This window comes from Suncus etruscus, chromosome 6 (assembly GCF_024139225.1).
Source record: "Suncus etruscus isolate mSunEtr1 chromosome 6, mSunEtr1.pri.cur, whole genome shotgun sequence".
NCBI classification, from domain to species: Eukaryota; Metazoa; Chordata; class Mammalia; order Eulipotyphla; family Soricidae; genus Suncus; species Suncus etruscus.
In genome coordinates, this window is record NC_064853.1 from 29985181 (window position 1) to 30001792 (window position 16612).

Consider the following 16612-nt stretch of genomic DNA (forward strand, 5'->3'; position numbering starts at 1 on the left):
AAAGACAGCTGCCAGAGGTCTGTGCTGGAAGAAGTCAGGGCCAATGGGAGGCACATTAGGTGGAGGAGACATTGAAAGCCAGCTGGGGCACCCATCCCTCATACATCCTTCACTGTAGCTTCCCGTCCTCCTCTGACAGCTTCTGGAAGAGTTTTCTAAAGACAACGTCACGAGAACCTTTACAGGATGGGTTCTTGTGGTCCAGCTGGGCAAAAAGCAGAGGAGCAAGGGGGTCCGGGGCAGGGAGACAGGACCCCTTTTGATACTAAAAGCTTTTGGATATTGGTGCCAGACAAAGGAGGAGGTGCTGAACTCAGCTCCCCTGACCACTGCCTGGATGAGGCTTACTGAGGTTATAAGAAAGGTGTCCTGAATAATGACTTAAGCTGGCCAGGAAGGGACACCTTTCATGTCCTCTGTTCCCTGCCTGAGAGCATAGATGAGCCTAGGTCAGCCCCTGAACTGACGTGTGTCCCACAGTAAGTTCCCAAGCCCTTCTGAGCCTCTTCGGTGCCTCAGTTTCCTCATTAGTGACTCAGGGATAATAGATCTTTGCCTTCTGATGTTACTGTGAGATTTACAAGTTCATGTGCACTGAGTTCCTGGCACAGACCTCCAGACTCAAGGCTGGCAGTAGGTGGTACCATGACGTTTGGATGCCTTCCTGGCCCTGTACTGAGAGGGTTCCTCTATGTCTGCTCCACCTACAGCTTTCCCTCTATCCTTGACCCTGAGGTATGACAGGACTTGTCGATATTCTCTCTGCTTCTCCTGCCCCAGGCTATACACAGTAATGTGAGCCATAGATTTAGGAGCCTCTCCCTACCCATTGTCTCCCTTTGCTCTGTTACTCTCTTAAGTAGACCCTTGTCTTAACCATGCCCCTCGGTGGATTCATCATTATCCAGAGATATTCAGAGTGAGGCTGACCCTAGGCTGTACTTCCAAGGACATACCACCCCCCCACATCCCCCCCCCAACCCCACCCACGCGTCCTCTGGCCTTGATCTTCTCTAGGCTAAATTATCTGATTAGAGAGGAGGTGGTTTATTCTGAGGGCCCAGGTGAGCTCGATGGATGCAGCAGCTCTAAGGCAGCAGGTACATGGGGACTTGTGTGTTCTGTTTAGTACCTGTGCATCTCTGATTCCTCCTGGGGTCAGCAGTACCAGAGGTGCTGCAGGGCCTGGTCTGATTAGCTGCTTATGTGACTCAGGTTTCCTTGTCCCTGGCCTGAGCCTTGGTTTCCTTCTTCACTTGATGTGAAAACAGCAACTCCAAGGGCACCGGGAGGCCCGGGCCAGAATCACGCTCTGGAGTAGTCACTCCAAGTTTCCTGTGTTTTCTCCTGCCAGCACCACCGGCTCACCGCCCCCAATGCCACTACAGCTCACGCACAGTCCTGGGACCGCCGAGCCTCCTTTACAGCTCCCCAACCAGTTCCAGCATCAAGAAAGTTCAGGGCCCGCTGGCAGCTCAACGCAGGGCTCCCAGCCTGCCCTGGGTCTCCTCCCTGCCTGTGCCGCCAGCCTCTTGCTGTGCACACTCCGGCCTTCCTGACCGAGGCCTCAGGGGGCAGAGAAGCCAGAGAAACTGTGGGGGTTCTGCAACCACACCCCATTGCTCCTGCCGCCACCTCCTGGGGAACCTGACACCTCACAGCAATCCAGACGGGATCCGTTAGAACACTAGAGCTTTATGTACCTGAGATACATCTTCTTTTTTGTAGAAGGATCTTAATTTCCCATAGTGCTATGGGGCTCTTTTGTAAAATATGTCCATATTAAAAGAGAAAAATGTATTTATTCTACCGATAAAACAATTTTCATGTGGCCTATGTGAGTAAGTTCGAAATTAGCCCCATTGCCAACCCGGGAGATTGACCCAAATTGTCAGTGCACCCAAGTTCTCATGCAATCTGAGACCGGTGGTGAGTTTGCTCCTGTTTCAGAGGAAGCTACTGGAATTCAGGTTTGACTTTTCTCCACGGTGAGGCCCTCAGAGGGAGGTTTCACTTCCATGAAGCTGGACATGGGAGCCAGAGACATGATTGCTCTGGTCCTTCTCTTGGCACGAGCATCCCAGGCTGGGGAGATACTTTAGGGACAAGAATGCTGCTATTGTGAACCCCTGAGCATCTTTGAACGAGCCCTGCAGAGTGCTCAGGAAGGGTTTCTACCAAAGGCCCCAAAGGGCGGGGATATACTGTGGGAGGGAAGTGGTCCCCCCAATCCCATGTGATGGATGAGCTGAGATCCAAAGACTGGAAAGTGGTTGTCCAAGGTCATGGCAGGGCTGGGAAGCTGGGAATTAGTCAAAACCTGTCCTATGCCATGAGTCCAGCTTGCATTCCAGTAGAGGTCTTTTAGGTCCCAGTGAGCTGGGCAAGGTGAGAATGGCAGAAGGGCCAGCTTAGGGCAGGTTCTGCCTGGTAACATAGCACCTCAGAGCCACACCTCTGTCACTGTGTGTCCCCATTTCACAGATGAGGAATCAGAACCCCTTGAGAGGAAAAAGAGACTGGCTCATGGTCACCAGCCACCAGCCAGGAAATGGTCTGGATTAGTGTGACTCAGAGACCATGCTTGTCGCCCCCACCAGCTGTTTGCCCCGTGTTCCATCCCCCAATTTTTCTTGCCTCCTGCTAAATCTGGGCTCTGAGCCAGGGAATTTTCAACTGGAAGCAGGGGAAGGTAATAGTCAAGTAAAGAACTGGAGTGACAAACTCCCCTGTCCCCAAGGCATAGTCAGGGAAGGCAGAGGACCAGGTCTGCCAACCCCTTAGGCCAAGATCTACAGGTTTGGTGACTCTGGAGCCCAAGCAGAAAGGAGCCAACACAAGACAGATGAGAGCAGCAAAGGCTGAGAAGAGATGTTTCCACAAGGCTGCACAACTGGGCAGCTCTGCTGGCCCCATGGAGCTCCTCCTAGCTCTCTGTGCCCATGTGTCTTCCCCATTTCTTTGGTAGTTCTAGTAGTGACTGATTGGCTTCTAGTGCCATTGTGCCCAGCATGCTGTTTTCTAGCTGTGATGGTAGAATCTGGGCAGTTTGTTGGCTGGTCAGAAGACCTGGGGGCATCTTGGCAGGCAGCTGAACTCTCTTCACAACCCGGGTTGGACAAGTTTGAGCTTGAGTCCTGGCAGGAGCCCTGAATTCAGCTTCAGAGGGTCCAGTCAGCCCCATGGGCACCAGACTATAAACTGAACTTGACCCCGGTCAAGGCTGGTGTCCATTTACCCTTGGCAGAAAAGTGACTTCCTCTTTTTGAACGGGAAGGGGCTCAGCTTGACTTGAAAGCGAGTTGTGAGGGCCTGTTGGCCATCAAGCAGCTGGTGCCAAGCCTTATTGGGATGAGATAAGTGTAAAGGAATTAGAAGCACACGGGCCAGATTTCCCTGTTTGGGGCAGAGTGTGGCATGAGATGTATTGAGATGCAACTTGAGGTTAATTAAAGATGAAGCCTTTGGGTAAGCAGCTCGGGCACCTGACCGCGTGCCCAGATCTGTGCCAGGCTCTGAGCCAAGGAGGTAAATTAACTCAGTGTGTGATTATGGAGCCCAGACCGTGCCAGGCTCTGTTGGGGCTGGATCTAGCCGCCTTTCCTGGCCTAGAGGAACGAACTCATCATCGAGCTAGAACAAGCAGCCCCATGCTAGGTGCCCAGAAGGAACAGAGAGGATGTTCCTGTCCAAGGCCCTCATCTTCCGGGAATCCTTCCCCTGGGCTCATTGGGGGAGCCCTAACAACCTCCTCTAAGCATTCAAGTGCATGTGGGGCAGCCAAGACCCAGGGGGAATCTGAATTGCAAAATCTGGGTGCACTGACCATGGACCCCTCTGCTGGTCAGGGTTCACAGAGATGTGAGCTTGCTGACTTTGGACTGCCAGAAGCCCAGGCCACAGACACATGTGCACGCATTGTCTGGCAGGAGCACTTGGCTACTCTCTTGGGCCAGGGAGCCACTATTCCTTCAGCACGCCCTCATGCACTTTAGGAATCATCTGCCTGCCACTATTGACATTTTCCCCAGCATGTTCAATGTGCTTAGCTTCATTAAATGATCTCCCCCTACCCCTGTTACTCTGGAGAAAGGCATTCTCATTTGGCCCAGAGGCCAACTGAGCAGATGCAGGATGACAGCCATCAGGCTAAGTGACCTGGCCTGCTTAGGCAAAAGTTTGTGGTGACCCTGGGCCCCCATTTCTCAGGAATGCAGAAGAAATGCTCCAAGGCTTTCTGGACCCATCAGCCAGTCAGGTAAAGCAGGGACAAGGACCACAATGAATCCAACTTCTAGGAGACTGAATATACTTGAGCCCAAGTCCAGAGTAGACAAAGCACAGAAGCTGAGCTGGAGGCCTTTTCTTGCATCATGGGATACCTTTCCTGCCTTCTGGTTCCTGCCTTCGGTAAATAGGAGCACTTGCCCAGTCTTGAGCCCTATATCTCTGCCATAATAGGTCCCAGAAGCAAATCCTCCACCCAAAAGAAATTTTTTGAAGGCCAGTAGTTCACCCCTGGAAGTGTTTTTGCCACATCTGTGTGGTTCTGTGGCCAAGAAAAGAACTGGAGCCAATGTTAGGGTTTCTAGGACTTTGGGTTGACAGCCACGTCCCTCTGTGCATGTTAGATTGAATCAAGTCAAGCAGGCTGTTTCTAGGACAGGTTCTTTGACATGTGCTGTTCCATTCCCCACTCCCACCCCCGCAGGGTTTCTATCCTCAGCATCAGTTCAGGGAGCACTTCTTCCAGGTTACTGCTATAGTTACTGAGTGCTTCGTAAGCTGGTCACTCCTCTGATCAATCTGACTGCCTTTGCTCCCCTCAGGGACAGAGTGCCTCTCTACAGTTATGTGAATGCGTCTTTACATTCTTTTTTTTTTTTTGAGGGGGGGACCCACACCCATTTGATGCTCAGGGGTTATTCCTCGCTAAGCGCTCAGAAATTGCCACTGGCTTGGGGGGACCATATGGGACGCGGGGGGATCGAACTGCTGTCCTTCCTTGGCTAGCACTTGCAAGGCAGACATCTTACCTCTAGCGCCACCTCTCCTGCCCCGCACCTTTACATTCTTATGTACACAAAGATGGGGAGGGAGGGAGGGAGGGAAGGAAGGAAGGAAGGAAGGAAGGAAGGAAGGAAGGAAGGAAGGAAGGAAGGAAGGAAGGAAGGAAGGAAGGAAGGAAGGACATAGCTCTGTTGTTTTGTCAGTGGAGAAGATGGGCAGGTATTTACAGGTAGTGGGCTTCACATCAACAGAAGTATGAGCAGGGGCAAGAAGGCCATTGGCTGAAGATGTGGCAGGAGAGTTGGAATCTTGGCAAGGGCTAAGAGTGACACCATGGGTCCTTCCTGGCTCTGCAATGCTTAAATTCTTTGAAAAATTTTCTTTTTCCAAAATTTCTTCTAAGCAGCCAAAATAAAAGCCACGCAGTGGCTGTCTAAGCCAGTAGGGCTGTGGAGTCAGTCCAGCCAGATCCCCTGCCACCCCCACATTGTTTCACAGCCCAGCCAGGCCTGACCTGAGTGGGCTAGTGTCCTAGTCTCTGGAAGCAGAGTGACTCCTGAGCAGTGGGAAGGCCTGAACTGGACCCCACCATCCTGGCCTTAGCCCGGGGAGAGGGAGGAGAGAGATCATGGATGCAGAAGACCCCAAATTTCTCAGGACTTCTTATCACTTGCCCCACCTTTTCCTCATGTGGACTCTTCTTTCCAAGAGAGGCTCTGGGCACCCTTTACCTTGCTGGGTAAGCATGGATGAGACCCCATCCCTCTCTGAGCTTTCATTTCCTCATCTGTGAAATGTGCCCCTGGTTTCTTACCTGGATTGTTCTAGGGGTGATCTCCAGAGGTGCACTCACCTCAGACCTGGAGCTGGCTTGTCTGCTGGGTCTGCAGACTGTAGCAGGATCAGGAAAGACCATCGCAAGGCTGCTTGATCGATCACCCTGTAGGATCCACCTGCTGGGGAAAGTGGGTTTTCAGTGGGTCCATGTCCAAGGTGGTTCTGGTGGGACATTCTGACCTTAGGACACCCGAGGCTGGGGTGGCAGGGGCTGGCTTTTGGTCCAGGGGGACACTAATCCAGAGATGGGGCAGCCAGAGGCCCTTGCCCCATCTGTAGCCCTCACCCACCCGTGTACTCTGTGTGACATGGCCACAGACCCTGGGGTGCTGGAGGGCCACGGTCGAGTTGCTATTTGCACCCCTCCCTATCTCTGTGAATGCCCGTGAAGAGTTCTTTAAGAATATAATGGAAGACAAAGAAAGATACTATTAATGTTATTTTGCCAAAAATATTTTTGTAGCATAATATATTAATAAAGACATTATGAATTCAACAGGATCGTGTCTCTGTGCTGAGAGTCCCCCCTGTGCCACAGGGAACCTTTGTGGAAAGAGGATGGGAGGGTCCAGGCCCCTACAAGAAGCACAGAAATTAGAAGGGCACCCCTGCCCCCATTTGCCTTGCAAAACTCCGGCAGGTGATCAGAGGAAGGTGCGGGTGGGTTCACTGGCTGGAAAGGCCTCAGTAAGTGGGGTTTAGGTATCCATTCCAGCCAGACAGCGCCCTGCTGCTGTTATAGAGGAGTTGTTCCCCTGAGAATCAGAGTTGAAACATGGAATTCTCTCTGGGGGTACCCTGCCTCTGGCTACCTCACATGGGGTCAACAGTTTTCCTTATCCCCATCTACTCCCCTGGCTTTTCCCAGGCTAGCCTTACCTTGCTTTGAATCACAGCATTCCCTAAAGCTATATGTGCACTCTCTGCTCTGCATGCATGGCCACATACCTCTATGCTTGTAAAGACATTTTATGTCTTGCCTGGCTCCCAGGACAAAGGCCAGGGTCGCAGGGCTCTCTGACCCTGCTAACTTCACACTTTGGCCCCCTGAACTTGTCACGGGGCCAAACCTCTCTCAGCATGCTTCCCTCCCAGCTTCTGTCATCCTCAGCACTTCTCCCTCCCACCCTGCCATTTCTTCTCCCTATTACTTGTTCATTGCTCTGTTGAACTTCTATGTGTTCCTCACAGCCTAGCCCCAATGGGGTCGACTCTGGGGACCCTTTCCCAACAATATTCTGAAGCCTGAGCCATCATGGCAGTGGTTGGTGGATGTTGAAGACTACATGTGAAAGACCCACTCCAGGTCGAGGCAATGACATGGTGGCACAGGAATAGCTTATTGGGCATTTTGTTGTACACCAGACAAGGCGGTAAGAATTTTCAAGTCATCAGACACTATCCTCACAACCACTCTTCCTCATCTCTCCCTGACCACTGATGAGGTGCCGAGAAATTAAGGAAGGAAAACTTGGCCATAATTGCAGGACCTGGGAGTGCTAGAGTCAGAATCAAAGCCAAGTAGCCAAAATCCAAATATTTTTTGGCTCAACCCAGCTGTGCCATCACTTGAACTGTGAACTCTGAGGTGGACAACAAGATATCCACATCCCCAGCTCACAGCTCTACCAACATTATCTTATTCTCAATCTTTGTATTCTCCCATTTTATTTTAATTTTTATAGAATTAAGTAGGGGGGAGATGTTGGTAGAGGCCTTTGGATTGGTCCTCATATTGCCTTCTAATTAGATGTTTCTCAATTGGCTCCTTTGGTTTTCCTATTCAAAGATGTTTCCCCATTGCCTCCTTATCTGGGCTTTTTCCTCATCCCCTTGGGGGTGGGCTTTGTTTTTTCCCAATAAAGGCTACTAAGGCCTGCATCTTGGCTCATGGTTACACATGGTGGAGTGACTGGCTTGCAGGTGAACAGCTTGCAGTTAGTTTCTGTTCTGCTATACCTTCCCAACTGTGTGTGAATTATTTCCTGTGTCTGAATTGCTGCCAGACCTGCATCTCTTGTCCTACCCAGACAGGGGCATGGGAATCCCTCTCCCTCTCTGGGGATCGTGGAATACACAACCACCATTCAACAGGAGCCTGAGCTTGCAACTGTCCTGAGTCTTTACTCTTGGGAGCATCACGAATGTGGAAGATGTACCTCTGGTCCCAGGGACCATGCACTTAAGGGCCTGACATTTGTCTTTACAGAGGATGTAGGCAGATCAGTTATGAGGGGCTGTGAGCTGTGGCCAAGTTACAGGCACTTTCCCTGGGAACAGCTGTAGAACCAAAGTTACTGCTACGGAAAAGCCTGATGTTCAAGTTTTGCCTGCTGCTCTGCCTTAGTTTTCCCATCGAGGAGCTTCAGTGTTTGTAAACCTGAAGCCTCAGGATCCTTTGTGGTAGCAGTGGGGATGAATGAAGGTATTTATAGAGCCGTGCCTCACCCCAGGACACTGGCGCCCAGCAACAAGATGGCCTGTCATCTGGTCCTGATGATGAGAGGGTAGAAGCAGCACGACTGGGAGTGCCTGACAGCACGGGACAGAATTCTCCTTCCTCTTTCTCACGGGGACAGCCCAGTTGAGCTAGACCCCAAAGTCCAGACCTTAAAGCAGCCGCTGCAATCCACATGGGAAGTTTGGATTTGGAGGCTGTTCCTGCCATCTGGAAATTGCCACCAGGGGGCAGTGCTATCTGGGCTGTCGTCTGAACTCTATACAGGTAGGTGGCTTGAAAGTGGGAGCTGCAACACTGAAAACTATCAACAATGTGAATGAATGAGGGAAAAAGAAAGCCTGTCTCGAGTACAGGTGTGGGTGGGGTGGGGAGTAGATAGATCTGGGAAATTGGTGGTGGGAATCCTGCACTGGTGAAGGGGGGTGTTCTTTACATGACTGTAATTATACAACTATAATTATATTTGTAATCACGGTGTTTAAATAAAGATAATTTATATAAAAAAAAAAAGAAGACAATATTAAAAAAAAAGAAAGTGGGAGCTGCAGAGAAAGGGATTCACCTTTGCTGAACTCTAAGGTGTCTCATCTGTCCACGGCTCAGGGCAGCTAATCTGGATATGGGGTTAGAATCCTGTTCACTTTGACTTCAAAAACTTTAACTCAACTCAGGGACTGCAGGAGACCACCCTTGGGCATGTGTAGATTTGCTTTTTTGTTTTGTTTTTGTTTGGGGTCTACATCCAGTGTTCAGGGGTTACTCCTGGCTCTGTGCTCAGAAATCGCTCCTGGGGCCGGAGCAGTGGTGCAAGCAGTAAGGCTTATGCCTTGCCCGCACTAGCCTAGGACGGACCACAGTTCAATTCCTCCTGCATCCCTATGGTCCCCCAAACCAGAAGCGATTTCTGAGCGCATAGCCAGAAATCCCTGAGCATCACCAGGTCTGGCCAAAAACAACAAAAACAAACAAACAAACAAAAAAATAATAATTGTTCCTGGCAATTCTGAGGACCATCCCGAGTCTGCCACATGCAAGGGAAATGCCCTACGGCTGTGCTGTCTTTCAGAGCCCCTAAATTTGCTTTTTTTTTTTCTTTCTAGGTTTGAGTTTCTGAACCACACATATGCTTTCTGTAGAAGCCACATTGAAGCCTCCCAACCCCTTTACACCTCTTCAGAAGTCCCAGGAAATGTTATTTATTCCTCCAGACTAGGTCACTCATTTTCTTCTGTCTTCATCACCCTTACAAACTAAAAGTAAGGGGCTAGTATAGTGATAGGGGTTTATCTTTCATATAGTTTACACAAGTTAGTTTACCCATGTTAGTTTATCCAACATCCTATTTGGTCCCGAGTCCTCCAAGAGCGATCCCTGAGTGCAGAATCAGGAATAACTTTTGAACATCACAAGATGTGACTTCAAAGCAACCGCCAAAAAAATATTAAAACCAAAAAGGCACTTTCCCTCCTGTTGTCAGTGTGCCTGTCTTGGCAGACATTCACAAGGGAGAAAAGTCTGTTAAATCACTGAAGTCTGGAGCCATCTATGCAGACACAAAAGTCCCCACGTGTGAATGTCTTTCATTGCTGCATCTCCCAGGAATGCCGTGTTCACAGCTTCGAGAGTGAAGGGACTTGGTTTCTTTCCAAACTCTCCAGTGGCTGTCCCTCCCCAAATCCATCTGCTTGTGTGTCTGAGGTATCCTGGACTCCTTTGTGTCTCCAAGCTCATGCTTCATAGGGACTTCACAGAGAGGAGAAAGAGATGGTTCAGGTCCACACACAAAAATCATGTGACGCATTAGAAACCATGTCCAGGGTCACAGTGATAGTACAGCGGATAAGGCACTTGACTTGTATGCAGCCAGCCCAAGCTTGATCCCTGCCATTCCTATGGGCTGCTGAGCCTGCCAGGAGTAATTTCTGAGTGTAGAGCCCAGGAGTAACTCCTGACCATTGCTGGATGTAGCCCCAAAACAAACAAACAAGCAAACCCATGTCCTTCCATTTCCAGCATGAAATTGATTTTAACCACATTCCTGGGTGCTAGACAGGATTTTCCTTTCGTAAAGAAAGGTATGCTATAAAATGTTTGCAGTATGAGGATGGAATGAAACTGAGGCTTGGATACTACTTCATCTGTGATGTGTTGAGAACAAGATGGCTGCACTCACATCCCAGCCTAGACACCCTGCCCCAGGGCCTGAGACCCTCATTTGTGCCCCAATCTTTTCTGTATGGTATTTTTCCAGTGAGGGTCAGGAACTGAGCTCCATCCCACCAAAAGAAATAGAACTGCACTCAGGACTCTCTGACCCCTGGCTGTGTCCCCTCCTTAGATGCTACATCCAATTTTGGGTCTCTTCTGCCCCATGTGGGAAATTAGAATTCAGAACCTCTGCTTTGTAGGTTCTAATAGTGTCCAACCAAGCCAGAGTTCCCACCAATTCTCCCACTGGAAAGTGGCATGGGCTCCCACTTCTTATCTCACCTACAGGCCTTGGGGCTCCTTCTCTGAAAAATTGTCCTATGTTTAGTACTAAAGCCCCTCAGCTTGCTGTTTACCAATACACACACACACACACACACACACACATGTTGAGTTCAGGTTCTCTGACTTCCTGAGGGTCCTGGTAGCAGCTCCAGCATCTTGTCCACAGCTCTCCAAATGCACTGGTCAGAGAACCACACCCAGGTTCAGGGGAGTTTTTGGCATAGGAGGTAGGAGAAACTGCCAGAAGAGAGTAGGATGCAGACGAGTTGATCAGAGAGAGTTGCCCGAGTTTCCCACAGAAAATGAGAACGACCCTCTGATGGCATGTGACTGACAGAAAGGAAGATTCATTCAAGCACATGCTAGAGAAGGGTGGCCAGGCAATGGGACGAGCTAGGAGGTGGTCTTGAGGGATAAAGAACTGAGGTTGGAGTCAGCTGGCTGCTGACTCTGGAGTCCAGACTGCATTTTGGATTGAATCAATGATTGTGACTACACATATTTCACTGGAGAAGATGGAAAAACTTGATCTCTGTGGGCTCCAGAGGCTCCTGAGGAATGCAGAGGCATAGCTGGGTCAGCGAATTCAGAAATAAGCCAGTGGCTAAGCCTCAGGGTCGGGTGTCTACAGAAGACCTGAGCCTGAATGGGACAGAACAGGTAAGAGAAACAAACACAGGCTGGTCAGATCTGGACTAGGCACACACATCAGGTCAGAAAGAGCTCAAGCCCCTTCACCAGGCCAAGACAACCGTAGGGGCTGCCCGCTGGTGGACGCAGAGGTGGTCAGCTCAGAAGCATATTCCAACAAATCACCCACCATTCCTTCTAGCAATGGGACCCCCTGGATTCACAGAAACATTGGCCAAGGCCAAGAGATGCGCTTTGCCTCCTGTGGGTTTATGCTCTAGGAGGTGGTTTCCTTCTTCCGCCCAGGCTGCTGCTGGCTCAGAGAAGTGCTTCCCTTTCAGCTTCTCTTCTTTGCATTTCAAAGTAAATCCGAGGCTGACTGCAAACAGATGGACAGACAGGTCATAAAAATCCCCAAGCAGTCAGCAAGAACTCTTGGTTATAAAAGAGATACTTTGAATAAAAATCTTCCCAGAATTCAGGCTGGGTTCCAGGACCCTCCTTGCTCTTTGCTGCCAACATACCAAATATGTCTCCCTCACCTCCACTGATCCAAGTTTTACCTGGTCTTTAAGGCTCAGAACCAGCTTCAGAATCTCCTGAGGACTCTGACACTGCCTGTCCCAGACCCCATTTCTTGCCCAAGCAGACATTAGACTCTTCTCACCTTTGACCTCTTGCTGTTCTAAGCCCCTGGACCTTTTCACAGTGTCTTCCACATACATCTTGGCTATCTGTTTTCATCTCATTTTTCAAAATAGATTCTAGGCTTGAGATCAGAAAATGCCAGAGAGATGCTGAATCAATTCTGACTGGATGACATCTTCAAGGGAAACACAGCTTTAAAGTGTCTTAAACAGAGGTAGACAGAAAGCGTATGAGGGTCACTATTACCTGTAAATGGGGACTTGTTATTAAGGAACACAGGAAGTATCAATATAATGAATACTAGAGGATCCTTTTATAGGATGCACTTCAAACAGGAAATGACTACAAAGAGATAGCTGGCTATGTACAAGGAGTATAGAAGAGTTCTGGGCAAAGGGAACAAAGAGATAGGATAAAGAGCAGGCAAGGGGCATCAAATGAGCATTGAGACAAAGGAGAAATTTGAAATCAGATAGACCTGGATAAAATCCCAGTCCTATTATTTACAAATTATCTCACTCTGTGCAGAGAAGGGACTTAGACTGAACCTCAGAGCCTTTTGTTACCTGTTAACATGGAAATGATATTATTATCTATCACTTGGTAGACTGTTGTGAGGTATAACTAAGATCCAGATGCTCAATGTAAATGAGAAGCCAAAGCTCCTTCTCCTGTTGAACAGGAGAAAGTAGGGAGGCCTCCCAATTGTACACAAAGCTGCTTCTAGCTCCTCACAACTTGCTGTGTACGAAGATAGCTCAGTCTTCAAGACATCCTTGGGAGTGAGGATCTTCACTCTGTCCCTGCTTTATAGACCGGGTAACTGAGGTTCTGAGCTTGTGAATTATTGGTTCAAGTCATCTAACCAATGTCAAACTTCAAAACCTACACAATGTGTCGTTGGGATAAAAGTTGAGCATTTGTGACAAAGGAACTCATATCTCACATAGCAGGATGCTGCTTGGAATGTTCCTAGTGTCTGCTGAGACTCCAAGTCTAAAGCAGAAGACAATTTGGAAGTAAGAAACCAAGACAGCACTGCTGGACTAACTGAGGGCTGAACTGGCATAGCATCTCATATACCATTCTATCCTACCCAGTCAACCTGGGAGTAAGGAAGAGGCCAGAGAATCCCCTTGAAGAAGGGCAATAATGAGTGGACTCTCAGAACAGGGTTCACAGGGGGTCTGGGTTGGGATAGAGTCCTCAGACAGAGAGAGACCAATACTTAGATACTTGTCACATAAAAGACACATGTGACACATGAAAAGACACTTCTTTTCTTTATCCATCTCCCCACCTTACAGGAATCAAAAGTAGCATCCACCTGGGGAGAGGGAGAGACTCACTCTTGGTGGTGTCAGAGATTAAGCCTGGACATCCTGAATGCAAATTATGCCTCATCCCATAGAGCTATCTATCTGTCCCAGATCAAAGTCTTTAATACACAAAATGAAGACTGCTAATATCCACTGAGGGTGGATCTATCGAGGAGGTCATCTGGGGATAGACAGAAAGCAGAGAACCCATTGAAGGGAGGGACTGGAGAAAACATTAAAGTTATTTCCTTTTCATGGCCCACTAAGACCAACTGGATTGATCTACAGGCTTCATTTGAAAACTAGGCCAGTAGACTTGGCCACACAAGCAACATTGGGCAGGACATGATGGAAAAATATCCAAACCAAACCTTCATGAAGATTCTGCCCCAGACCTGGAAATCATGCTTTACAAGCTGTAAGTACAGTGAGGATACCCATCTCTGACTTCACAAATAAAGATGCTTCAGAAACTTTAAATCCAAGTATGATAGTGTTACCTAATTGCAAGCTCTGTGTAAGTTACATTCTGTGCCTGCCTTCAAATGTTCTCAAATGAAAGCCTATGTTATTTCCTCTTTAAAAAAAAAAAACACCACTCTACATATGTTATGGTATGGCTATCTCTGGTCTGTGTAGACCATGAGAATTCATATCCCAGAATTCAAAGCACCTTACAGCCCCCAACTACCCAGAGAGACATTTGATCAAAGACTTTGCAGATGAGATTCTTTTATAAACAGCTTCTTTTTTGTCATAAACTTGGCACTCAGGCTGGTTTCTAACCTGGAAAAGGGCAGCATCAAACCTCCATTGACCTCTTGATTGGGTCCTGGTTTCCCCAACATTCAATACAGAGCACCACACTCTGTTGTCTGTGAAGCCAACTGGACTTGTTTTGTGGGCACAGACAAACAATTCAGAAAGATGAGGAGCTTTCCCCACAACTCAGCAAGATGAAAATTAAGGCCCAAAGAACTCTGAATGTATATATTTTTTCAACTACTCTAGGCCCAAAACTACAAATTCTGCCTTTTCCAGACCATCGCACCTCTCCTCTATGCCCAGTCGCTCTTTCCACCATTCTCTTCCAGAGAGCTCATCCAGAATGCCAGAAAGAGTCTTTAATGTGACCCCACAGTAGTATCCCTTGCCTTTCCTGGCTCCCACTAACGACTCTGGGATATTTTTTCTTTCTTTGGTTTTTGGGCTACACCTGGCAGTGCTCAGAGCTTACTCCTAGCTTCATGTTCTGGGATCACCCTCAGTCATTGCATAGCCCTGAGACACTCAAAGGAGCTTTATGCATTGTATGTGGAACATGCTGTGCACAGTGAAGCCAGGCTTCTGTGTGTGTCACTGCACGGAACCTGGAGATACAATGGAGGGGTCCTCCTAGGGGGTCCCTGTTGGAGTCACAGACAAACAATGTTTGAGCTTCCCAGGATAGGCTTGCATCTGGAAAAGGGAACTTTCTGGGCCTGTGTTACTGCTTACAGTAATCATAGCATTTCCTTGTTCTCAACTTCCACCCAGCCCTGTGTTATGTGCGGAGGAACATAAATCAGGGCCAAAAATCACTCCAGAAACCAAGGTCCAGGCTAGGGAGCTTTGCGTTGACTGAGTCCCTCACAGGCTCATCCCCAAATCTAAGAGCTCTGCTTGCTGTGGTTGTGTGAGCCAGCACAGGCCTGTCTTCCTCTGAGGGCCTGGCTAGGGTCAGAGATCAATGTGATGAGGATGATGAGGAATGGGAGAAACCTGAGTCTGGTCCAGAGAGGTTGCAGTGAGCATATTTCTGATGAAGCCTAAAAGCAGAGTCTGGGTTCAGAAGTGAAGAGGTATCTGGAAGCTGGGCTCTGTGCTCTGCTCGGAGCAACAGTGAATCTACCCACAGCTCCAGGCAAAGGCCTTCTTGTCCTCATTTGCACCCAGAGACCTAAGTCTGAAAGGCCCAACAGATTTTGAAGTCAGGGCCAGGACACAAAAAAGAAGGTGAGTGAGGAGAGAAGTAGGCAGAGCTCCTGAGAGATGGAATAGCAGCAAAAGTGTGAATGCCCAATGCCAGCATTCAGTGGCTATCATTCGGTCAGTGTCTCCCTGGAGCAAGAGGCAGCAGTGTGCAGAGGGCACCTGTCCAGCCAGTTTACAGAGTTCAGTGCAGACCTATATTTGCAAGGACCAGAGATACAAAAGTAAAAGGTACCTACCAGCTCTGAGGAAAGTCTTCAGAGAGAAGAAAACAATGCCAGGGCTTCCAAAGCACTCAAGACAGACTCCTCCCTGTCCAGGAAAACAGAGCATATGCATCAGAGAAAACCAGAGGTGGCTTCCAGATTGAGTCACAGCAGAAGCTGAGATGACAGCTAATCAATGAAAGATAATACCAGAAGAGCAGAAAGATGCAAACCCCACCCCTACCCACACTAATTTACTGCTATTCCTCATCACGTTCATCTCACACCATGGCCCTCATTCCAAGCCAGAGTGCCTCCCACTTTTTTGAAGCTTTGATTAGAAATTCCTCAACTTTTGGTGCTGCCCTAACCCTAATCCAGTCACAACAGACAAGCAATTTAACCTCTCTCTCTACTAATGAGTCTACTCCCTTCACTACTGTGAGATCCCTATTTTGTCCCTCACCTTTCCAGTCTTCATCATCATTTACACTTCTCTCCTTTGTCTACAGTTTCTCTCTCTTCTCTGGCTTCAGTGCTTTTCAACCCACTTCAAGACATTAAGAAAGTCACCAATATCAACTTGACCCTAAGATCAAATGCATTAACGAACATCTTCTAAGCTCACCAAAAAAGCAAGAGTGCTTTTCGAGTCAGTTCTAAGTTCATCACAAATGATGCCAAAGGACTCTTGGTTAAAATTGCCACTGATATGTTTAGATTTGCATCACCCCTCAGAGGGAGGTTCTCAGAGAATGAGGCTGGAAATGACAGCCTCCCTTTCCCTCCTGCCCCTACTCACACAGGTATGTATTTGCTCTGTGGATTAGACCCTCACCAAAAGACCATGCTTGATCAAAAACTATCTCAAGCACTTCATAGACTAATATGTTTTATTAGACAGACATCACCATTCTATATTGAAAAAAATAAAACTGAAACAAAACAAATCATCAGCATCTGTGTTTTCATACAAAGTTCAAATAAAAAATCAAATGCCCCTTCCTTGATGATGGTGTTAAAAATTAGATATATTC

General features: G+C 48.4%; 1 protein-coding gene across 1 annotated transcript in view; it reads left to right on the plus strand.

Moving 5' to 3' along the window:
* The window catches only part of LOC126011672 (metalloprotease TIKI2-like), a 37644-nt gene extending 36077 nt beyond the window's left edge, over positions 1-1567 (plus strand). The window contains exon 7 of the mRNA XM_049775486.1: positions 1355-1567. Within this exon, the coding sequence (XP_049631443.1) occupies positions 1355-1559 (205 nt within the window). The 3' untranslated portion in view covers positions 1560-1567. The remainder of the gene's footprint in view (positions 1-1354) is intronic.
* Positions 1568-16612: the final 15045 nt, after the last annotated feature.